Source organism: Rhinolophus hipposideros (assembly GCF_964194185.1).
Source record: "Rhinolophus hipposideros genome assembly, chromosome: 9".
Classification (NCBI taxonomy): domain Eukaryota; kingdom Metazoa; phylum Chordata; class Mammalia; order Chiroptera; family Rhinolophidae; genus Rhinolophus; species Rhinolophus hipposideros.
Window position 1 is genome coordinate 22321595 of NC_138055.1, and position 25335 is coordinate 22346929.

At 35.1% G+C, this 25335-nt stretch overlaps 1 protein-coding gene across 1 annotated transcript in view; it reads right to left on the reverse strand.

The window, feature by feature from the left end:
* VEZT (vezatin, adherens junctions transmembrane protein) overlaps window positions 1-25335 on the reverse strand; it is a 55006-nt gene that overhangs the window by 12494 nt on the left and 17177 nt on the right. The window contains 6 exon segments of the mRNA XM_081059435.1: window positions 2105-2252; window positions 6242-6379; window positions 9186-9461; window positions 11280-11455; window positions 16832-16918; window positions 20483-20611. Of these exon segments, the coding sequence (XP_080915561.1) occupies window positions 2105-2252; window positions 6242-6379; window positions 9186-9461; window positions 11280-11455; window positions 16832-16918; window positions 20483-20611 (954 nt within the window).

Sequence of the window (25335 nt, forward strand, 5' to 3'; positions counted from 1 at the left end):
GCCCTTTTTTACCCCCCCAAAAAGGACAATATCTTCAAAGCAAACACACACACACACACACACACACACACACACACACACACACACGAGGAAACAATCTAATATGAACAGGAGTTAGCAGACAACAGAGACTGAACCGAATTAGATTCCAGTTTTTCATAACCAGGAAAATGGACATTATTTAGACTGTTTTAGTAAATGAATTTTAAAATTATGCAAATAATGACTTAAGATAATTTAATGTAAACTTATTTTACCATTGATGTACTTTTTAAAAATGAGCAAGGCCAAACTTCCAAACTGCTAAAGACATACTTATTTAGGAATTCTTGAATATAAACAAGCTTACCTCATAAACCTTAAATTTTGTGACTACAATGATTTTATTTATTCTTTTATTTGTTCATTCAACAAATATTTCTTGAGCACCCATGATGTGCCAGGCACAGTTCTAGGTGCTGATAATACAGTAGTGGAAAAAACAAAAAACAAAACAAAACCCCAATCTGATGGAGCTTATATTAAGTAGAGGGGTAATAGATAATAACAAGAGAAAGACAGTTTCTTGTCTGATGGACTATGGGGAAAAGTACAGCAGAGAAGAGGAATAGCGAGCATGTGTTTATGTGTGTATGCATATAGGGGGCAGGGAGGATGTCGTGGCCAGGAAGTCTCTAAAAGAACTGTAATCTGAAGGAATTGAGCCAGGAGACTCATCAGGGGAGAGCGGTCAAGGCAGCTGGAGCTTCAATTGCAAAGTTTGCAAAGTAGGAGTGTATCTGCCACATCTGAGGAACAAGAAGGTCCATGTGGCTGACATTAAGCAAGGGGGTGGGGGAGGTGTCGTAAGTGGCGAAGTCACCGAAGTACCTCTGGCTTTTCCTCTAAGAGCAGTGGGAGCCACTGAAGGGTTCTGTGCTGCAGCTATAAGATCTGAGTTGTGCTTTACCGGGTTCATTCTGGCTGCTGTGTTGAGATGACAGGGAAGTGAGAGTAGAAGCGAAGAACAGTTAGGTTACTGTAATAACCCAGGTGGAAGTCAACAGTAGCTTGGACCACAGTGGTTAGTGACAAGAGGTGAGCAGCAGTCAGACTGGATATATTGTGAAAATAGTAGAACCGAGAATCTCTTGATGGATTTTTTAATGAGAGAAAAAGTGTTATCAAGGATGATTCCAGAGTTTTGGGCCACAGCAATCAAAAGAATCATGTTGGCATAGCTATTGCCACTTTAAAAAAGATGAATTTATTATTTAATCACTACCACATTACCCAATCAAACCCAGTAAAGGGTACACAACTTTGTGAATACTGACTGGTATTCACTGTTAAAATGAAGCAGTTTATATTTTCACTAGTGTGTGAGGTCTCTCTGAATCTTCACTGATAATATTATCCACTTTCAATATCCTTGGCGAAATGTTTACTTATTATTTTTATTTGCATTTCTTTTATTACTAATAAGTTTGAAAGTTTTATCATATTCATTAGCCATTCCTATTCTTTTGTGAACTGGCAGTTCACGCATCTGACCTATCTTCTGTAGGTTTTACATACCTCAGTGCTCTTTATATAGAAATAATTCAAACGCTTTGTTATAAATAATTGCATATTTTCCTGAGCCTGTTTACATTTAAAGTAGGGAGCACTTGAAGTTTAGAAGTTTAATTCTTATGTAGTCAAATATATTCTTTTATGTGGCTACTAATGTATGAAAAAAATTCTTGTTCTAAACAAGAATTTTAAAGATTTTCCAAGGGAAGATGTAGATCTTGTAAGTTCTTCACCCATGTTTGTTGAAACCTAGCTAGTAAATAGAATCACTCCTATTAGCTTCCTATTAGAGTAAACTCACTTATCTCTAAACTCTAAGAATTTTAAGTATTTTAATATCAAACCGTAAGTATCTTCTTATCCAGTCTTTATGATGCTCTCTGCTTTTAAAGGCAGCTTCACAAACATCAGTAAGGCTATCACAGTGATGTAAGTCACCAAACAATGGCAGGTGAATTTACGGTGCACTGTTTATGGTCAGAAAGTACAGGCACAATCCAAGTCCATCTACCTTCGCTGAGCCCTTCCTTCGCTTCCACAAATGGCTTACCTTCAGTGCAGGCAGGCTGAAGCCATCGGTCAAGTTATGCGCTTCCTCTTCGGAAATCTGCTCTTCACTAAGTCCGAGCCCCAGCTCCTTAAAAGGCACCACACAGATGTAGTTGGTTACATTGTCACTCTCAGAGTTCAGGGGGTAGGTTAAATTAGGTTAAGGCAATCAACAAAGCCTTTGCATTAAAGCATTATGGGTATAGTAAAACTGAATCCAGTTGTCTTTTCTAATCTTTATTCTGAATTTTGACTAGAGGAGATTGACATTACTTTAAAAGAAACTAACCTTAAAATCCAATATATGAACATACTCAGATATCTTACAAATACTTGTCAATAAAATATTTTTATATCTAAACAATTAAAACTTCAGTTTTTCACAAGTGCTAAAGGGCCAATTTAGTTACTTTTGACAACTATCCTTTGAAACTGTATTGTGCGCTTTATTGTTTCCTGGCTCAGCCCTTACCACCCTGCAGTACGTACTTTGCTTTTCCGCCCAGCCTGCATACTGCAGGGTATCATTAGCGGGCCGTCATCTGCAAATACAGAACTACTGATATAAGTAACGGCCTGCTCTATCTAGGTTGTTTGCCCTAGAGAAACCCAGTTCTGTTTGACCCAGTTCTGTTTCTGATTTCCTCTTCCTCATGGGCTACTATCAATATTACTATGTGATTTCCCCCCGTTTGTTTTTTTAAAGAATGATATCCATATAATTCTTGATATTCAACTATTCTTAGATTTCTACCATATTCCTATTTGGTCATGTTATAATAATCTTTTGATATAGTATCAGATTGAATCTATAAATATTCTGTTTAAATATTTTGTATCTCCATTTATGAGACTGGTCTATAGTTTTTATCCTTTGTAATATACATCATGTTTTGGTATTGAGATTATATAGTATCATCATAAATAAAAGATGTAGGGGAAGTTTTCTAACCTTTTCTATGGTCTGAAATAGTGTTTCCAAAAAAAACTATAAAACCATCTGGATCTGGTAGTTACATTTTTTTATTCATTTAATTTTTGAATAAGTAATATACTCACAGGATTAACAATTCGTAAGGTATTAAGGAACACAGTAAAAACTGCTTCCTACCCCTGTCCCTTAGCCACCTCGTTCCTCTACCTAAAGGCAAAAGCCACCCGTTACCAGTATCTTCTGTATCCTTCAGACAGTTTATGTATACATACATAAAAGTACAAACATAAATGTGTATGCATATGGGGATTTATATATATATATATATATGTATGTGTGATAGACACATACACATTTATCCCCTCATACACACATATACACAATCCTGGCTACACACAAATGGAAGGGTAGTATAAGGTAGTATAAGTACTGCTCTTTGCACTTGGCTTTTTCATTTAATGATATAACTTGGAGATCATTCCACAGTAATGCATTAAGAACTTTTTCATTTTTTATAGATGCATATTTTCCCTTGTTTACTTACAACCAGTTTTTAAATGGAGCTTTTTTTTTTAATAGTTTAATGTATTTTATTTTATTTTTAAGATTTTATTGGGGAAAGGGAACAGGACTTTATTGGGAAACAGTGTGTACTTCCAGAGCTTTTTTTTTTTTTTTTCCAAGTCAAGTTGTTGTCCTTTCAGTCTTAGTTGTGGAGGGCGCAGTTTAGCTCCAGGTCCACTTGCTGTTGCTAGTTGCAGGGGGCACAGCCCACCATCCCTTGCGGGAGTCGAGGAATCGAACTGGCAACCTTGTGGTTGAGAGCCCACTGGCCCATGTGGGAATCGAACCGGCAGCCTTCGGAGTTAGGAGCATGGAGCTCTAACCGCCTGAGCCACCAGGCCGGCTCTGGTGGTTTTTTTAAAAATCACATCTAAACCCTTCGGTTTTTAAAAATCTTTCTAGGTCAGTTTTAGAGATTTATACTCTGCTAAGAAATAATCCATCTCCCCCTACATTTTCAAAGTTGTATATACTATCCCCTTATAATTATTTAAATTTCTTCTACATCTATGGTTATAGGTCTGTTAGTACTAGTTTTATATGACACTCAGGCATGCGAGGGTTTATGTATCTTACCGGTCTTTTCAAAGAAATAGTTGGTGGATTCTTTCCAATTTTAATTCCTTAAGGTTTCTTACACAGAGAATTTGACCTGGCCCCTGCCTACCTCTTCATCTCACCTCACTTCACCTCCCAGCTTACTGTGCTCCAGGCATGTTGGTGTTATTTCTATACTCCCATCATGCTGAATTCACTCCTGCCACCAGATCTTTATACTGGCTGGTCCATCTAACAACTGAAACTCGATCTTGCTCCTCATTCAATGTCAGTTTAAATGTCAGCCCCTCAGAGAGGCCTACCCCTACCATTCAATCAAAAGCAGCTACTTACCAAGCACTCTCTATCCTATTCCCCTGGGGTTATTTTTTTTCTTTATAACAAATATCTGAAAATCTTGTCTGTCCACTTTCTTTTCATTACCTCATCCACTAGAAGGCAAGCTCCATGAGAACAAGGATGTTGTCTGTCTTGTTCATTGCTAGGTCCCCAGTGTCTAGATAAGTGACTGGCACAGGGAACTCATGCAATGTGAGGTCTTTGTTTGGCTACCCCTCTTTGTTCCCCTCCCGTCACTAAACTATAAGCTCCCTGAGGCAGGAAGCATGTCTGTTAAGTTTACCACTGTATGTCTAGTGAGCAGCATATTGCTTGGTACTGAGCTTATTCTCAATAAATATTCACTGAATGAATAACTACTTGCAGTTCACATGCCACGCTGTCACATCTTTATTTCTTTCAACATCTTTGCTTCCTTATACTTGTAATGCAGACTCTCATATCTTCAGGCCGACTCCTACTCATTCCTTGGGTTAAACTCAGGTGTCACTTCACTGAAAGCCTTCTCTGACCCCACAGGCCAAGCAGACTGTCTTCCTATGTTGGAAGGCACACTGGGCACTCACACTATGTTATGAACACTGGCTTATGTATTGACTACACTTAAAAAGTCCTTAGAAGTAAATAGTACAAAGTTTTCTCTCTGTCTTCGTAGCCCATAACAGGCAGGTATTTATTTAGGCCTGGGTGAACTAAATAAACCAATTCTTGACTAAAATTGAAATGCTTTCTCTCAATTCCCAAAGAGGTAGTATAGTATAGTAAATATACATATACATATACATACAGAAAGAAAAGGTTTTATATAAGTCCTACAGTCAAGACACAATTTTACCTCTTACTAGTTGCATAACACTGAGCAAATCACAACAAAGAGATAATATTTACTTTTCTCATAAAGTGGAGATAAGAAAATTTAGCTGGAAAGGTTTATATAAGATAATGATAGAATATAAAGCACTCTATAAACTTTCAGCATTATGTAATATATTTTATTTTATAACAGGTGTAGTCTTTGCATTCCATTTACTCATAATTTATTTATGAATCTTAATTAAAATAAAGATCTTATGTACTTTTATTTCCTGACTAACAAAACTAATTTTCTGATTTAGAAAATTTAAGTGGTCAATTTATTTGTCATGTAGTCTTTGATAACTTATTATAAGCCAGACACTGTCTAAGCACTTTATATGCACTAATCTATTTGATCTCAACAAAAAAACAGATTAAGTTATAACTGCCATTTTAAAAATGAATAAAGTGAGATAGAGTTAAGAAACTTGCTTAAAGTTACCTACGCAGTAACTGATACAGCCAAAATTTAAACATAAATGATCTGACTCAAGAGCCTCTATTTTTTGAAAGAGGAAGGATTTCCTGTTGCTAGTTTATTTCCATGTCATGACACAAATTTGCCACATTCAGTAATAGAAAAAAAAAGTCAGACTTAGCAAAGTCAAGTTCTTTTGACTTTATTCTTTGTACCAGTAAAGGGAGGGACTTCAAATTTTTTACTTGTTAAGAATGAGCCACATGAAAGCAAAAAGAACTATCTTCCTGTCTGTTATTGTCATTCCCCGTGGAATGCATTTCCAGTTTTAAAATAGAAGTGATAATGGAAATTAGCTTCAAAACAGGCAATCACAGTTCATAGTTAACTTTTACAGAATGCAACTATAATATCTATATTCAGGACGATGGAAATATTGCTTATTCTTGCATATTGACAAAAAAGGATATTTTTTCAGCATATATAGGGTTGCGAGCCTTGCTGCTTGAAAGTTGGTTCTTACAGTTCTGTAGACAGCTTTCCGAAGACCGATGAGATGCTGACTGGGATGCTGTCCAGCTTTATTAAATGGGCAAGCAGCACTGACCCTGTCAAGCAAACTTGAAAAGTAAAATGTGATACAACTGTACAGGTGTCCTAAAGGTTTGTTTCCTAAATCCACAATTCTATTAAACTTAGAAAAAAATTCCTTTTTCATGACTTTCATTAGAAAGTGATTATAAATATCCCAACTCATAAATAGCCATTCCCTTTTATATATATATAGCCACCAGGAAAAAAAAGCAAATGAAAAATTAAAATCAGAGAGTAAAGGCTTCCTCATATGTGGGGAAATAAAGAATTTTAGCTGAAATATAGTAGAAATGTAGGAATATTTATATAAGAAATTGCAACTGTTTTATTTAGATTCTCTACTTGGTAAAATATACTAAAGTGGTACTACTTTACATTTATTTTTCAAAACCTGTATGTACAGTAAGTATGAAAGCCTTAATTATAAACACTTTCACATTTCTTAATATGCGTTTACGTATGTTCATCAGTCATATTTTTGGTCACTTGTAGTACAGAACAATCAAATACTGTACAGAAATGCATTCTGTACATTCATAAAAGTAGGGTAAAATGACGTACCCACCTGCTGCCACTGGCACTTACCTACTCAAAATGAAGTAGGGGACGCAGAAAGATAACAGGACCAGTGGCCAACAGGGGAATGCGAGTAGAAAGGCAAAGTAAGGGTTACTATGTAGTAGCGTAGCTACTCTCAAAACTGTTGAAGAGGAAGCACATTCCAAAAGATAAATGGGGAGTACCTATTCGCAACAATGACATATAATCAAACTACAGATAATTAAATATTACATAGTTATCAGATAATAGTTTTTTTCACCTAACCAGTAACCTCTCCCAATAGCAAAATAAAATATTGGAATTCATAATTTTTACACTATAACCACAAATTTGTAAAACAAGACATCAAACTCAAAACTTTAAAAATGATAAGCCAATCTATTTTAAAATACATCTAGGCATTAAAAATCTATTAAAAAAACAATGGACAATGACTGATAGGCTTATTTTAAAATAAGGGAATGAGGCAAAGAAAGGTTAAACTATTTGTTAGAGAGGACAAATTGAGGCAGAACGAAACAGCACTCACATTTTCAACATATGGCTATTGTTTGTGCTCTATTCTATTCACTAAATAAGTTTTAAAAACTAAAAATATTATGACTCAAGATTTATTATTCCTCATAATTTTTTTCCAATCAATTCTGTTAGATGACGACAAGTGAAGCGCAATTTGTTCCAAAATTTCTTCAGCCTGTCTGCATCTGAACAGACAAAAGTCGTAATTGAGGTAAGTCATGTCTATGCGGCTCACTTTAGCTCTTTATGCCTATTCATGCGTAAAAGCTGGACAATGATAAAAGGCACAGAACCCCCCAACATGCCTGAGCATTAACTGGACATGTAGCCACTTTACTTAACCAGTCAGTCCTCTCAATAAACTACTGTGCAAGTCAAGAATGAAATGCAGCTCTTTCTGATTCTTGGCTTGATTTTTAACTTTTAAAACTTGACATTCAAACAACTTAATATTTGCTAAGCTCTATCATCAAGAAATGGACTTTAACTACAATGGAAGGACAAAAATTAAGAGACAGTGAGGACTGTTACATTTTCAATTGAGCAGAAAGAGAAGTAATAAAATCTCTCCTGTGTCTCAGAATTGTTTAAATACTGTTCTGGAACACAACAGAGTGAAGAATGAAATGACTACTGGAGATTCTTCCATTTCCCTGTTTCATGATTTTTCAGATATAGCTTTTATGTTAAGACTGTTTCTGTAATATTCTAGAGCAGAGCACAGTGAAGGATATGATGACTACCAAAGAGTCTTCACTTTCCCTTTTCATGATTTTCCAGATACAACTACGAACAATAATTACTCTTCACCATATACTTACTTTCTCCCACCTATAGATTTCAAAGGTTACGTAAGTTACATAAATTATTAAATACAGTAAAACTGTCATCTGTTAAGTGTTTAGCAGGCAGCTTTGCGCTGGAAACAGGCTTTAGCATCAGATGGAATGGATGTGAACATTTGCTCTTCCATTTATAATTGTATGCCTTTAGTTGTATGCAAAATTACCTAGGACAGTACATGGGACATAATTGGTGCTCAGTAAATATAACTTTCCCTTTATTAATAAATAGTTTATCTATTCTGTAGCTTAATACAATTACAGCTAAACTGGTGAATATTTAATTTCCCATTTGCATGATATTCTGAGAGTATCAATGCCATAATATCTAACATTTACCTAAAGAGTATTATTCTTATTGTGGTGATTACTTTCCAAGTTATATAAATATCTAATTACCATGTTGTACACCTGAAACTAATGTCAACTGTAATTGAAAAATAAAAAGATAAAATTTAAAAGAATAAAAAGTATTATTAATACATGGCAAGATTTTTCAAAATGAATGTATGTCAGATACATCTACATTTAAACAGAGGAAAGAGAGCATCTGACAGGCAATAAAGGGAACAAGCATTTACTGGATAACTTTGTATGGTAAGTTCAATGTTAGACTCTATTTATAATCTCATATAATCACATGGTAACACAGAAATAATTATGATTCTCAAAGCACTTGGTTTCTCAAAGCAGATAAGCAGAATCATACTACATATTAAATCTAGCATATAATACATTTATTCCTTCGCTTAGCAGTTAGTAGACTTTAATAAGTACTAAAGAGAAGCCCACTTTTTTCTGTAAATGCAACACAGAAATGAAAATAGATAATAAATATTCTAATTTAACTATGTAGTAGAAAAGAATTATTTAAAAATAACATGAAAAATGAACTCACAGTGTAAATCCTCTGGAAATGACTTCAGTTTCTTGAATGAGACGTAATGCTTTTCTCACAAGATTAGTAAAAGCTCGGCTATTTGTTGCTGTGTCTTCCAAACGGACATTGTATTTTTTTAGGGTTACTTGTAGTTTGGCTGTCCTCCATAATCTCAGAGCTCTTATGATCAGATAAACAAATAGAATCACTCCCCATAGCAGCCAGGAAGATACAATCCACCAAGTGGGAAGCATAATGAGCAAACTAATGAAGGCAAACAGCATTGAGACATCCCTATAACAGAGAAACCAAGAAAATGATATCCATAAGACTAGAGAAAGATGAGTTAATTTACCAGTAATTTAGGTTTACTACAATAGATAAAATGCTAGCTTCTTTGTAACGCATGCCTTAAAAAATATGATGTTTAAAAACCTCATGTGAAATAATTAAAAAATATCTAGCAACCAGACATTAATGCTTAGGTACTAAAATCTGAACTAATAAGTTTAGGTGAAGAACATAAGAAATAGGTGCCTTCTGAAATGACCTTTCTTTTTTCTTTTTTAGGTTTGGATTCTTTAACCTAAAAATAAATTATAGATTTAAAAATTCAATTTTACAAATTTAAAAGTAAAAATAATTTTTACTAATTTTTAATATTAAAATACTTTAATATTCAGATATAGTATAAATTCCTTTTCCCTAAAATCAGACTTTAATTATTTGAACAGCAATGTATAATATTAAGAAAATATAAGGATTTTTCCAATTAGAAATAATATATACTTGATGAGTAATTGTTTTGAATAAAGTCATCTAATTTTAAATAATCATCATTATAAATTTGGAATATATATGTTGTAGATCATAATACAGACAAGCTTTGTACTTTTGTGCTGCTTTAACTAAATTGTGAAAATTTTTTACCATTACAAATCTACAGATTAAAATGTATCTTTTAAGCAATGAAGGCTTTGATGAGAATGTGTATATATAAGAGGTGAATATAAGGGAGGTATGTCTGAAAAACAACATCAACAATACCTGAAGACAGTTACAGTCAAACTACAAAGAAAATCACATGTAAGAATGCTTCTTAATAAATATTTTCCTGTCCTAATTTCTCTTGGAATTCGTTACTTTTAAACAATGCTAGTAATATCATAAAGCAAAATCTCACCATATGCTTGTATGCTTAATCACATTTGTGGCTAAAGAAAACTTGAAAGTTGTAAAATCCTTAAAACCTACGGTTCCTTCTAGCAGCTCAAGTTCTTGTATTTTGAAAGGATAAGACGCTTTACTTCATTAAGATGGTATCTGAGTGACACAGATTTGGAAAACATCATACTTTGCTGTCTGTTACACTATTAGGCAGAAGTCAGTGCAACAGGAAGACAGATAAATTCAGAACACTAAGGGCAATGAGTGTAATTGCCTGTATAAGTTGAACTGTTTGAGCATTGATTTAGCTCATTTAATAGACTAACTTTAACAGGAAGAGGACATTAACGGTTCTGGATATATAATCACTTCTTACTATTCCTTTTTTCTTAAACAGATGATGGCCTCGGACTTCTTCATTAGACCCAAATATTTGAAGTGGTCGAAAAATTTTAGGATAGTTTGAATCGTCAGACTAGGATCTCTTCTCAGCCAACAAAGCAAGAGGTAACCATTTACATCCATGTCCCTTCCTAACTGTTCTTCCTAACTTCCTAATTGTTTTCTCTACAATGTGATTATGATATAATCTATTAATTATAAAGAAACATAAAGAACTAGCTAGGCCTGCATGCACTCAGGTATATGTGTAAGAGAAATTCTTTTGGCACACGTATACCTATTTGTTGGGCTGTTAAACACAGAACTAATTATACTGAGTTGAAAGTATATAATAAACAAATTGGATTGTTTTTCCAGCTTCACTTTAAATAGTACGTACCTCAGGAAGGTACATTTTTTTAAACCTGAGGTATATCATTACATTAATTACAATCCTAAAATGTATGGAAGTTTATAATGCCTTTACAGTGGAGAGCACGATGATGGATTTCCTCTGCTGATACTCTGTATGTAAGCAAAGGATAGATGTTTTCTGGACAGTACCAAATATTAGGGGTTGCCAGGGAGCGAAGTGTTGGAAGGTGTCCATTTTCCTGTTGTTGAGGTTGCCCTGCAGACAGGATACTGGGATCAAGTAGCTCAATTAACTCCACATCCTCTTGTAACAGGACTTCCTGTTGCAGGATGGTATGTAGTGAGTCGAGTCGGAATCCAATATCCTTGCCATTAAAAGACCGGAAGAGAAGTATTAATCCATACATAATTTTTTTATTACATGCTAAACTCCTAACGTATTAAGAAAATTTAGAGGTGTTTATTTTCAGTATATACTCCGAGAAGAAGAAATAACAGTTCAATCTATCATTTTATTTCTTTCCTTTAAAAAAAAAAAATCTTTTTATCTTTCCTTCTTTTTTTTCCAGTCCAATCTATATGGAGTATGTTGTACGGGGCTTTCTTTTCACTGTAAATGTGAAATAGTACAAATTAAGGTGGATATTTTTGAGCTACCGATATACTACTAATATAAAATTTTAATAAAGAGATGTATAGTAATTACAGATTAATAAACCTGCCTGGGTAAGCCTACTTGATTAAATTGTTGAAACACAATATGGAAAAGGTAAGCCTGTGATACAGATGCTGTCCCTGGATACTGTAACAATATGTCTAATATCTAAGAATTACATCAGCAGGATCGAGGTCTTCTAAAGCTGGACCTTTAGATTCTAAAAATACGTCATTAAGGAATGAAAGGCAAAACCACGCTAACGTGCATAGCATTTATAGTTTACAAAATGCTTTCACATATACTAGCTCACTTATTCCTCCCTCTTTTCTTTCTATCCATCTATCAAAAATATCTTATACATACCAGGGACCATGCTTGACACCAAAGACACAAAAAAAATGAACAAGACATACAAGTCTCTACACTTACAGAGTTCATAGTTTAATGAAGAAGACTTTAAAGTAAACAATTACTACATAACGCGCAAAGAAGTGCCATGAGATATTATGAAAAGGACATAGAGGGGCCAAAATTTGCAATGAAGTCAGAGAGAGCAAAAGAAGTGATGCCTGAGCTACGTCAAAGTAAGAACAAGAACTGAGCTGATGAAAGAGTTGCAAGATCGGGCTGACACACAATCAAGCTTCTCTAGAACTGCCAGTCATAAATATTCGTTTTGTGCAGAGTGTGTGTGGGGGAGGTGAGAGGCGAGGTAGCAACATTAGAGCAGATAGTTTAGTTCTCACAGGAACCCTGTGACGTACATTATCCCGCCCTCCATTCTATAACATAGGAAATTGAAGCCCAAAGAGACGAAATAGTCTAGAATTCTGATTTCAAATCCTAAGTGTGTACAGTCTGCTCCATCAGAAATTTAAAGTTTTACTTCATATTAAATTTAGGAATAGAGTGATCCTATTGTAAGATAAAAATAAAGAGAACTTTTAAAGTTCTTTAGCAATTAAGGTAAAAGAGTCAGGTGCAGGTTTGAAAGCAGTGGGTTTGCTCTCCTTAGTCGGGTAATCCTTCCCACACCACAGAGTCCGGCCTTAGCTGATCATAACGGGGACGTAAGTAGGAACGCAGTGATCCATACATCAAATTACAAGTATACATCCTGTTGATTGTGGGTTTTACGGCACTGTTAGAGAAGAACGTTTTTAATATTAGGTCTCTTTTGGTACATATATATTTATTTTCACTGATCCAAAACAGAATGTTATCTGAATGGAATATTGATCTTCCTTTTAGCCTGGTGTGGTTTTCTCACCACCTACTGACACACTCTGCATGTACCTCTCAGCCCTTTTCTGTGTCATATGTGAGCAACCACCTCCTCTCTCTTCTTACAATCCTGATTCTAACATTAAGAACCACTTAACTATTTGATGTCCCACCCACTTTCATAAAGAGATAAAAGCACAGCTCACTTGATAGTACTGTTGGGTGGAAGGGGGAAGCAAAAGGGGCAGGAGTGGAGCAGGGTAGATTTTCAAGTAATCTTTAAAATAGATCTTCACATATTGATATTATTATTTGGTTTGGAACCCCAAAGCAGACATAAACATATGCAAATACAAGTATTAAAAACCAAGCTTTTGCTGCAAAAGCTTTAAATCATACCTTTTACACCTATATATATGGGTAAATTTAAAGCCGCCTAAATAAATGAAGGCTGAGGCTCACAGAGAAGGGAAAGCTATTAAGGCAAAGGGAGCTTTCCCTCTTCACAGACCCTGATGCAGACATGTACTCACTTTCTTCAGCACCACTCCTTAGCATCAGACCTGTCTCCAAAACGGGGATAATGTTTTCCCCACACAAATGTGCTTTGAGGCAGTATTAATAGCTTTGGAAATATTTGATTAAAGAACGTGACAAACTAACACCCTACAATCATCTACACATAAAAATAAACTTGAAAGGGACCAAGATACTCCAGATAACTAAAGCAGTATTATCTTAATTGTTAGATTGCCTCTACAAAGGAATAACTTGAACTACAGTCTGATAATTATAGCTATAAAATTGAATTAGATTAATGAATTAATTTTCTTAAGGATAAATTATAAAAGATTACTCTTTAATTATAAAACTAAGAGCTGCAGAAACTATGGAAACTGTACAATATGGCAAACAAAATACTGGGAAAACAGATACCTACTAAATGAAGAAACATGTCACAACAGCTCTATTTGGACTCAGGTCCAAGTCTCAAACATATGAAGACATTTAAAAGGTACTAATTTGATGGACGTAACTATTAGTAGGCATCATCTAACTAGCTCTGTGCTGCAGGGAGGTGGACCCTGCGATCTCCGGCTCACCCTCAACAGGTTTGAATGCAAGACCTAGTTAGTACCTAGGCTTATATCCTGGTTCCATAACTTAAGCGGGTTAACAACCTCTCTATTCCGGTTTCCTCACCTGCAAAATAAATGGTACTTTCTTCATAAGGTTGTTTTAAGGTTTAAGTAAGTCAATATTGTAAAATACTAAGAGTATCTGGTACACAGTAAGGAGTATGTGTTAGCTGCTAGTGTCAGTACACACGGAATAATTAAAATACAATAAAGTAAAGCACACATAATATAATACAAAGCATAGCACAGATAATTATTACGAGATTGTGGTAGACAATAAGAGTTTCAGCGAGCTGAAGTTTCTGGGAAAGGCAGTGAGGAAGAGTTAGGGCTCCTTATTGAAAAGATTCCAATAATAGCAAAATGGAAGGAACTGCACCACAGTATAATAGCACAGACATAGACAAACAGAACAGGTGTGGAACAAGAAAAAGAAAGATAGGGTTGGCTGATGAAAATACTGCTGGTTAAGGCTGGAAAGGTAGATCAGGGCCAAATCATGTAGACTCTTTTATGACGAAGTGATGTATTGGATTTGATAGGATAGATAATGAGAATCTTTTTAGGATCTAATCAGAGAAATGGCATGAGAAGGTAACTTAAGAAAATTTCTGCCTGGATGGATGCAAAGGGTATGAAAAGCACAGCTAAAGAATAAAGAGACTTCTATTTTTGCCTCTAGGGATGCAGAAAGGAACTTATTTATGTGCTGACATACTTCAATGATCTTACACATTTTTTAATATATATAAGTGCTGTTTGATAAAGCTGATGACGATCTAATGAGACGTGTGTGAAAGCACTTTATAGACTAAAAAGTGCTTAAAAAGTGCTAGTACCACTAACCTACCAATATAGTTGCTATAAAGGATTTCTAATCTTTAAGTACTACCTTAATAAAAATGAACAATGGCAAAGTGTTCAGATGTCATGGAGCAATTGCCAGTATTTATATAAAATGAAAGAGGGATTGGTTCAGTATCTGTATAGCTAATAAAAATTTAAATATGTCATATCCAGGGGAAAAAGTCAAGCAACCTCATGCCAGAAGCCAACTGGGTAATTCGTTGTCCCATTACCCATAAGCTATTCCTTAGGTATGTATGTCATACAATTTTCCATAATTCAGGCACAAAAGGAATACATACAGAAGCTCACACTTACAGTGAAGCATCACACGAAACGTGGCCAATGACAAAGAACCAAGAATGGAAATATCGAGCCTATGCAGACTATGATAACACCACAGAAAAATGTATATGGGTCCATATACCTTACCACAGTCCTAGTATCACTGAAGGATGAGGACAGCTCCACCTGGACAGAGATGATATTCTATGTAGATGACAAGACACTTCACTGACCTTCTCAACATACCTACAAAGATGAAACCCTGAACGGAGAACTGGCCCTTTTGGATTGCTAAAAAAGTAATTTTAGTCAGTCAAAACATAATAATACTCAAGCTAAAGATGTACTGCATTATAATAGAAAGAGCCTTGGGCTTTGAAACCAGTACACCTGGTTTCAAATTCTGACTCTATCACTCTCTACCTGAACATTCTTGAACAATTTACTTAATAAGTATTCTTAAACCAAACTAAGCTGTCTGAACCCTCAGGCTTTCCAACTGGTAAAATGCACTCAATCTCATTGTGTTTAATTTCAAAATCAAAATGTGAAAGCAGTTTGTAAATATTTCTTTATGAATGATAATTTACAAGAATGATAATTATCATCTTAAGGTAACAGGCCAGCAGAGGATCCTGAAAACCTCCTTACCTGTAACCTGATTACCCTATTAAGACTCACGAGAACATCATAATTCAATTTTTTAGCTATACTACTTGGATTTTGTATTGTTAGGATGTAAAAACTTGAAGTACTCCTTCTTGGGAGTCAAGGGGTCAAGCAACAGATACATTGCAGCAGAGAGAGAGAGAGAGAGAGAGAGAGAGAGAGAGAGAGAGAGAGAGAGAGAGAGAGAGAGAGAGAAAGCAAACCTCACTGTAGTCACAAAGACTCTCGATGCTGACTATTCCAAGTCTTTGGGAAATTCTGTGATTTATCCGTCCTGGGAGACTAACTTTTACATATGAAGTTATCAGAGAATGGTAGATTAATGATAAATAAATTAGGGAAGAACCATTTTTTATTTTGCCCAGACTTGGTAAATCATAGGCTATGGGATAAGGATAGAGACAGCCCAGTTCCTAATAAAAAGGGAGAAGATCCCTCTAATAGGTAGATTTTCCCAGGTACTGAAAAGGGTCATGTGAACAAAGAGGAATACACACAACTGTTGTCAAGTACTTGGTACAGAAGAGACAGTACAAATAATTACAAACCAATACAAGAGGAATAACTGTCAATGGAGGAAAACGGCAGCAGGAAATTAGTAATCTAACAAATGTGGTTTTCATAACTACCAGAATATTCTATTCTAAGTGGCTAATAACCTTTTAGAAAAACTATGAAACAATACTATTAAGTACAAATTCAAAGATTTCTAGTTATTGAAGAATTTTTTTTTTTTAGGTGATACAAACACCTTTATTTAACACTTCATGAAGTAGACAGTCTCCTTTTGGAAAACTGCCCAGAATATCTAATCAAAATCAATCACTGCCCAAATCAGTAGCAAAACAAATTCTGATTCATTTATTCTCTAATAAACTGGAGCCCTGAAAATTGACAAAAAAAGTAAAAAGAACACTTACCAACTTGTGAAGTAAGTCATCTTTCTTATTGCACTGAGAAAAAATCCAACTTTTGATGGTTTTAGCCACTTTTACCAGGATGCCTTGCTGAAATGAATTACATTGTATAGGATTATTAAACCACACCCAAACAGCAGAAAAATTTCAAATAATTTACATCTAATTAATCAAATTTTTTATCAGGAAAAGGGAGAAAACAATCATCCAGGTTATATGCTTTGTCAGTATGTCTCAGCCTCCTTTTTAGCTCCCAAATTTACTTGCACATCAGAATCACCCGAATTCTATTTTAGTTAGAAACATATTCCCGGGCCCCCAAAGAAAGGTTCAGACTCAGCAAGTTTGGAATGAGGCCTGGAAATGTGATTTTTAATGAGCAGTCAGAAGTCATCCTGAAGCAGCCCATTTATCTTAGGTACACTATAAACGATGTCAAGATGATGGTGGTATGTATTTCAAAATGAAAACCATAGGGTACTCTAACTTCTCAAATATTAAGAACATTTCACTCTACAATACTAAGGTACAAAGATTATTTTTATCAATTTTAGAAACACTGCCTCACTGAAATAAAAGTTCGATTATTGAATTACCCCGAAAGTCAATATACTTTAATAGCCCATTTCCTAAGCATGCCAGTAAATGGAAGTTAAATTTACTGAATGATTACTATATCCCAGGTACTGAAAAAGGGTCATGTGAACAAAGAGGAATACACACAACTATTGTCAAGAACTTAGCACAGAAGAGACAGTACAAATAACTACAAACCAATACAAGATATGAAAAGGTGTGGGAAAAGAAGAGGTCAAGAGGAACTAACACTGGAACTAAGCCCTGACAGATGAGTAGGAATTTAACAACAAAGGAGGTTAGAATACTCCAGGCAATGGGAATGGGATAATTAAAGGAGAGAGCCATGGGAAAGCACGCCATGGGGCTAGTGGCGTAGTCTGGGACAGCTAAATCCCAAGGGAAGGAGGGAATAGTAATCCAGTTAAAAAGGTACACTGAGATGAGTTTTAAAGGACTTTGGTCTTATATGCTACAATAGTTTAGACTTTATCCTCCAGGCTGTAAGGAGCCACCAAAGGTTTTTATGCAAGAGCATGAAACAATAAAAATCAGCTTTTTAGAAAAATAACTGGCAATAGTGCAGAGGCTGTACCGGCAGAAAATGACCAGTCCAGAAGCATGATTAGAAGGATATTAGTCCAGCTAAATAATGATATAGGCCTGAAACTAGGATAGCAAAAATGGTAATGAATAAGGCGTAGATTTTTAAAGACATAGAAGTTGACTTGATACATCATTTAGTGACCAAATCAGTGTGGGAGTGATGGGAAATCGTAAGATAACTGAAAGGGTGGTAATTTGGGAATACACGAAAAAATATTTTGTTTGTGAGGTGCCGAGGAAAGACACTGTTTTAGATATGTTGAAGCTAAGTTTCCTGGGGCACACGCAGGTGGAAATGTCTCACAAGCACCTGGAACTCCACAAAGAGAAAGGACATAAGTATCCAATGAGGGCAAGAAAGTAGAAGAGATTGCTCTGAGAAAACAGACCAAGCAGAGAAGAGGCCTGATGCTCAACTTTATGGAAGGAATGTTTAAGAGTAGTTACCAGAAATGCTTATGTATTTGACAGACATGGAGCAGTTATTGTCTGCTGCTAAGTTTCCAGTGCAGATATAAGAAAAAGGGGTCCTCGTGCTTTCTGTCTGTCTGACTGTGGTAGCCAAAACGGAATGGGGGAATCTAGGGAAAAAACATGGAGATAGTTTTTGTAACTCAGAAATCACGTTGTAAAGAGTGAAGAGCCTGTTTTACTCCAAAGAAGAATCTTAAATATGAGTTTACAAGAGAAATGTTGAAAAATGATTCCCCTACACCCTTGACTTCTGAATGATTCCACTATTAAAAGCCTAAGGGTTAAAACTAATTAAAAGCAAACCAGTGATTCCTAAAAGAAAAAAAAAAAAAAAACACAGGAAAAGAAACCAGAAAAGTATACAGAAAATGAATATTCATGGTGAGAATACCAGTACAGACTACTCAGTAAGTGCTTTCACAGTAAGAAAAAGTTTTAAAAAAGGTGATTAGTGTTAATGACTGTTTCATCATGAACTCATACAAAAATCTGCTTTCCAAAAAAAATAATTTGTACTTCACTGCTTGAACAGAATTTTGAAGGCAATTTTAAAAATACATCCACTAAGAAGGAACTAAACAGTACAAGTCTCTAAAATTTAGCTGCCTCAGATTTAGAAAAACTCCATTTTAGAAAAATATATAGCTCATACAGTTGAAATGTGTTAAGACTAACACCACACAAACTTTCTAGACATGTGGTAATTTTGAAAAACATCCTCTGGCTACGCTTTTTACTGTTACTCAATTTCTGAAGAAATGGCATTTTAAACTCTCATTTTATTTATTATAAATTAATAATAACATTTCTACATGTAAAAATACCTGTCATAAATGAAAAGGATTGAAAAACCCAAGAGATCAATGCTCACCTCCTGCCCCAAGATTATCCCTTGACCCTTTCTTTGTCTTTTGTGGCCAAGTAATCTTAAACCCAAGTTTTAATCTATAAATAACCAATTAGATATAATCTTAGGTTTTCCTTTCAAAACCCTTCCTAGGAACATTCATATTTGAAAGGGGCAAGAAGAAAGGCTTTAAGTAGAGAGAACTAGCAAAACTGGTTTTGATCTCTGTGAGCTTTCACTTCCCTATCTCCTACCTTCTGGGTAGTAGTCAGAAAAACAAAACAAAATGTTTCCGTGGGATTTACTTTGCTGTTGTAAATGGGCCCAGCTTGGTTACCTAACACTTTAGGGGTTTTCTAAGAACAGGAGAAAAGACCTCTATCACCACAGAGTAAATGAGCAAAATCTTTAAAAGCCTCCTCCTGAAAGTAATTGAGTCTTGTAATAAAACATTGATTAAATCAAAGTTCTCAAGAAATTAGGTAACTTGCTTATATTTTTTCTATTAAATTAGAATTCGGTGTGTTAAAACTGAAATGTACTGGAATATTTTCTTTAGTAAATATGTCTAACAGGACATAAATGAATTCATTAGTGAATTCATTTTTGTAGAACACAATCAATGGAGATTCTTCTGATATCACAGCCTCGTAATGCTGTACATCAACTCTGAGATATTTACTGTAGCAGACAGTAAGGTCATCAGAAATTGAGGATTACCTACTCCATTGCATATCCTTGAAAATGTTTATAACATATCTTACTAAATTGCTTTCTTATAGTTTGTGCTCTTTTAAAAAAATATATTTAAAGGAAAAAAAAATTCCAGTTAACATAGGAGTCCTAATAGTTGGGTTCTCATTAAGGTTTTATTTCTGATCCCTTCCAGATAATGTCAATATTTAAATAAATATTTTAAACCTCAACCATATTCATTTCCATTCACTATAGAAATTACACGTGAGATTGTCCAAATGAGCAAGGATTCACGTGTATCTAAACAGACAATTTTATACTACTGATGAAATATAAAATAAATTCTTTCCAGTATTGGGGAGGACAAGGAGGCACTTACAAGTGCCCTGATTTTTGTTTGTTTGTAAGGTAAAGAACAAAACATGAAGTCGTAGCAAAGGAGCATGCTTTCTTACTTTTGGCAGGGCTCTTGCAGGAGGCTTTTGTTGTCCCTCTGTGCATTTTTCTGGTTTTGGTGACAGAGAAGAACATATTTCAAAGTCTGTGTGTCCTAGATCCTGTAAGTACTGGTAAAGTGGAGAATTCTGAAAAAGACATATTAAATAAAGCAAATTTTAAGATCATTACTATTTCAAAAGTTTTACAGGCCAAACGCAATACCAAACTTCACTATTATGACCAGTATACCCAAATTCTTTAAGGCTCAATCTATGAAGAATTTAATGCCATTTAACATTAAAATGCCATTTAACATTAAAAATAAAAAACCTCAATAATTCAACAGAGGGACCCCAAACAGGGAAAACTCTAAATAAAATACACAGATTTTTTTGAGTGAGTACCAGCAAGGAAAAATGAATTTAGGAATATAAATAGATTTGTTAAGCAATTTCTCTGCCCACATTTTTGTAGTATTAGATTGCTTCATAACAGCCAATCCTGGCTATAGATAGCTCCTAAGGGGACCTAGAGTGAAAACCAGTTATTACTTGAAGCCAAGTAGAATTAGGCAGTGATTATACTGTATTAATTGTCATTTTATCATACAATCATATTTATTCAAGCACAAATATGTATTATCTACTTTAGATAATACATACAGTGCCCGGCATGGTAAACAAACTTAAAACTCCAAGAAAGTTACCTAAGACAAGCTTATATGCAAGTATATGGCAAATAAGACAGTATTGCTAACAAAAGCATTAGAACAGTAGTTAAAAACAAACTCTAGAGTCAGAATACATAGGTTCAAATTCTTTAACTTTTGCAGCTTACTAGCTTACTATAAAAACCTATGGCAATTTATAGTCTTCTTGCTTCAGCTTGTCTCATCTAAAAATCAGAATAACAACACCTACTTCATAGGGTTCTGATGAGGACTAAATAAAGCACTGAGAACAGTCCCTGGCACATACAAGGTCTGACAGTTAAGTTTGCGAACTTGTAGCAACACTGCTACTAACCTTTTTTGACATCAGAGGGAGTATTCATTATGAATTTGTACCAACTGGACAGTTAACCAAGTTTACTATTTGGAAGTGCTGAAAAGGCTGCGTGGAAAAGTTAGATGACCTGAACTTTTCGCCAACAATTCATGGCTCTTGCATCACGACAATGCACAGCTCACACGGCACTGTCTGTGAGGGAGTTTTCAGCCAGTAAACAAATAACTGTACAGGAACATCCTCCCTACTCACCTGATCTGGCCCCCAATGGCTTCTTTCTTTACCTGAAGACAAAGGAAATATTGTAAGGAAGACATTTTGATGACATTCAGGACATCAAGGTTATATTATGACAGCTCTGATGGCCATTCCAGAAAAAGTTCCAAAATTGCTTTGAAGGGTGGACTAGGTGCTGGCATCGGTGCATAGCTTCCCAAGGGGAGTATTTTGAAGGTGACCATAGTGATATTCAGCAATGAGGTATGTAGTAGCACTTTTTCTAGGATGAGTTCACGAACTTAATTGTCAGACCTCGAAATAAGGACTCGATTTATACTTCAACTTCAGCTATGTGAAAAGAGAGTACAGGTTTTGGAACAGATTAAAAAAAAAAAAAATCACCCCAATTCCCTACCATCATCACTATTGAGACCACTCTTTCTGGGTGAATTAGCAAGCTTTAATTTTAACTTTTAGTCTTCTCTAAAGTTGGTGACGTTTAAAAACAAATGTTGATTCCATTCAACAAAAATGTAATACTTTAAAAAGACTTTATGTTAGGTGTTAGAGATACAACAGCCACGCTAAAAAAAACAACAAAAAAACCAGCAACGTAGATGACATAGTACTTACCATATGGCAAAAGCTTAACTAGCATTTTCATGCATCATCTGTTAAGGTTCACAACAAACTGAAAGGTATCGTCATCATCACTATTGATATTCCCATTTCATACATGAGGCAACAGTCACTCAACTAGAGAAACTAGCCTAGATCTAACTCCAAAGCCAGCAGTGAAATATTATACTCTACTACCTAAAATTATAAACAGTCCCACCTATGTCGAGAGGAAGACACTAAAGCTTACTTATAGCTCAGTACAGACACCAAGCAAATCAGTAATTACAGGAATGTGGAGGCCACGGACTTTCCATCCTAGAACCATGGCTGTTTGTCCATAATCTTGCAGACAAGGCCCTGGCGCTGGTAAACACTGCTGTGATTTACTGGAAGCCTCAACTGGCCATATGCCAAGGTTGAGCTGGTTTCTCCAACCGCTGCTAAGATCCCTACAGCTACTCAGAACTTGAAAAAAAATAGTCAGTAGTGGTCAAACTGGAAGCTTCAAACAGCTCACAGGTAAGGAAGCTCTGCTGAATGGTTTGGCAGCCACTGAGGTGTGGATGTGGTTTTATGTGGGCAAGATCATCCGCAAGGGTGGCATCTTGGTTATAATGTTTGAAGACCAATCGTTAACATCCGTTTCTTTGGGGTTTATTATTTGAATGTTCTTGGACATGTGTGATCAGACTGGTATTTGAATCAAGTATGTCAAAATCAATATTTTCTATATCTATATGTAGTGTATATCTATACACTGCATGGAAGGTCACATTTTCTCTTGACACTAATTTGGGTTGTCTTTTGATTTAATAGTGTTAATATAGTACTAAATGCATGTCTTTGCTTAGCCTGAAATTGGAAAGGATATATGTGAATATACCAACTTGGTATATATATGTGTATTTATGAGGATAATATTTTAATTTGAAGGTTGGAAATAATATATTTGACTTCCAGAAAAGTTGGGGAAAAGGCCTTGAGAAAACTAGAACTTGCTGCAGTAGGAGAAATAGTAATATCATGTACCAAAGTTAAATCATGTCAGTAGTATAAAGAATAAAATCAGAGAAAGAACTTTGACAACACCTATGTCTGTAAGATGTTGGGATACTTGCTGGTATTCTGAGTATCTTTATAACACCTTTAATGCCAGGACAGAATGAATGAGAGCCATGACTAAATTTTTAATCTAATTTTGATATGTGCATTATTATTAGTCTATCTGGTTTTATGATTTTTAGAACCTATCTTTTCAAAAATAAAATGCCCTATGGATATTTAAACAGGGTTATAACTCAGTATCATTCATGGGTCTAAAAATTATATTATGTCCTGAAATAAATAAAAGTGATTGGTTACCAAAAAAAAAATTACAGGAACGTGTTGGTTGCTATGGAAACAGAGGAGTGACAGCTAAATTAGACCAACACTTTTAGGTAATATATCCTTGAGTTTGAAAAAATGAGGAAGAGTGGGAATTTGCTTGACTGGTAGCAATTTGCTGGCATCAATTTAAGAGAACATGAATGAGTCAAATGACCTTCTTTTAAACTGTTTAAAAAAAACTTTTGCGAAAGACCTTCTTTTAAACTGTTTTAAAAAAACTTTTGCAAAAAACATGCAAAACATTATAAAATAAGGAAGAACATGTTTCTTATCCCTCTACCATATTTAAAATCTCTGGTGGCACAAATGGTTAATCTTTTTATCACCCATAATGGATCTTTAGATATTGCCCTGAATTACTCAATCTGTATTTTCAGACTGAACTGTGAACCCCCAAGTGGCAAATGAACAAGAATGCTAGTTCATTCCGGCTGACCTTTTGAAAAGTTTACATACTTTAAAAAAAAAAGAAAAAAAAAACAACAACTTGTTTTTAAGGCAGAATACTTTCTTCAAATGAACTCCCATGGGGAAGAACAATAAATTAGATGGATCAAAGTGGAATTACTCTAATTCAAGAGTCATCAAACTTTTTGTATAACAGGCCAGACAGTAAATATTACTGTACACTCTGTATGCCATATGGTCTCTGTCTCTGCTAATCAGCACTGCTGCTATAGTGCAAAAGCAGCCACTAATTAATTAGTTAATTAATTAATTCATTCATACATAAACCAATGAGTATGGCTATGTTCCAATTAAACTTTATTTATGGAAAAATTGAACTTCTTATAATTTTCATGTATCACAAAATATCATTGTTTTGATATTTTCCCAACCATTAAAAAAACGTAAAAACTATGCTCGAGACAAATCTGGCCCAACAATCTCATTTGCTGACGCTTGTTCTAATTGAAGATGCAGTCGAGATCATGAGGCACACTCTTGCCGGCTAACCGTTCTCTGGGAAGAGGCTTGGGGGTGGGGTGGGCATGGGGCCAAACTTCTTTTAGTTCCAATTGTATGTCCTTTCTTACTGTACACTTAGGCGATGCTGTGATAGCACTGACTTGAGTCCCTTTCTTTTCCAGTTTATGTCACAGCTCACAAAATAACAAAATGGAAGATCTGTAACGGATTTTTTTTAAGTGACTAAACAGAAAAGAAAAAATGAATACTTTGTTCTCCATATATGTTCTGTACATCGACTAAGCGTATATATTCAGGATCACCATTATCAGGAACACTTACTATTTCGTATTGCACAAAAATAGTACCATTCATTGGTTACCTTGTATACTACTGATAATGTTCAACAGGCTCATTTGACACAGTAATTCTACCAGTAGCACATTCTGCCATTTTCCAAATGTAGACCTGTTGGTGGGTTTTACAAGCTTCTTGTCAAAGGTGTGACATATCCACTTGTGTTCTGCAACTCTACATGCCTTTCTTAGTAGCTCTGGTTTCCTCCCCATCTTCAGTGACAGAATTCATCACTTTCATCCTAGAACGCAGTTTTACAGTTCTGGGAAATTCTGGCTTGCCAAGACCATCACTGTGCTTTGTTTCATGGCTCTATGTAACTAAGTATTTGACAGAATTTTAGAATAGACAACCTTTGGAGACTAAGA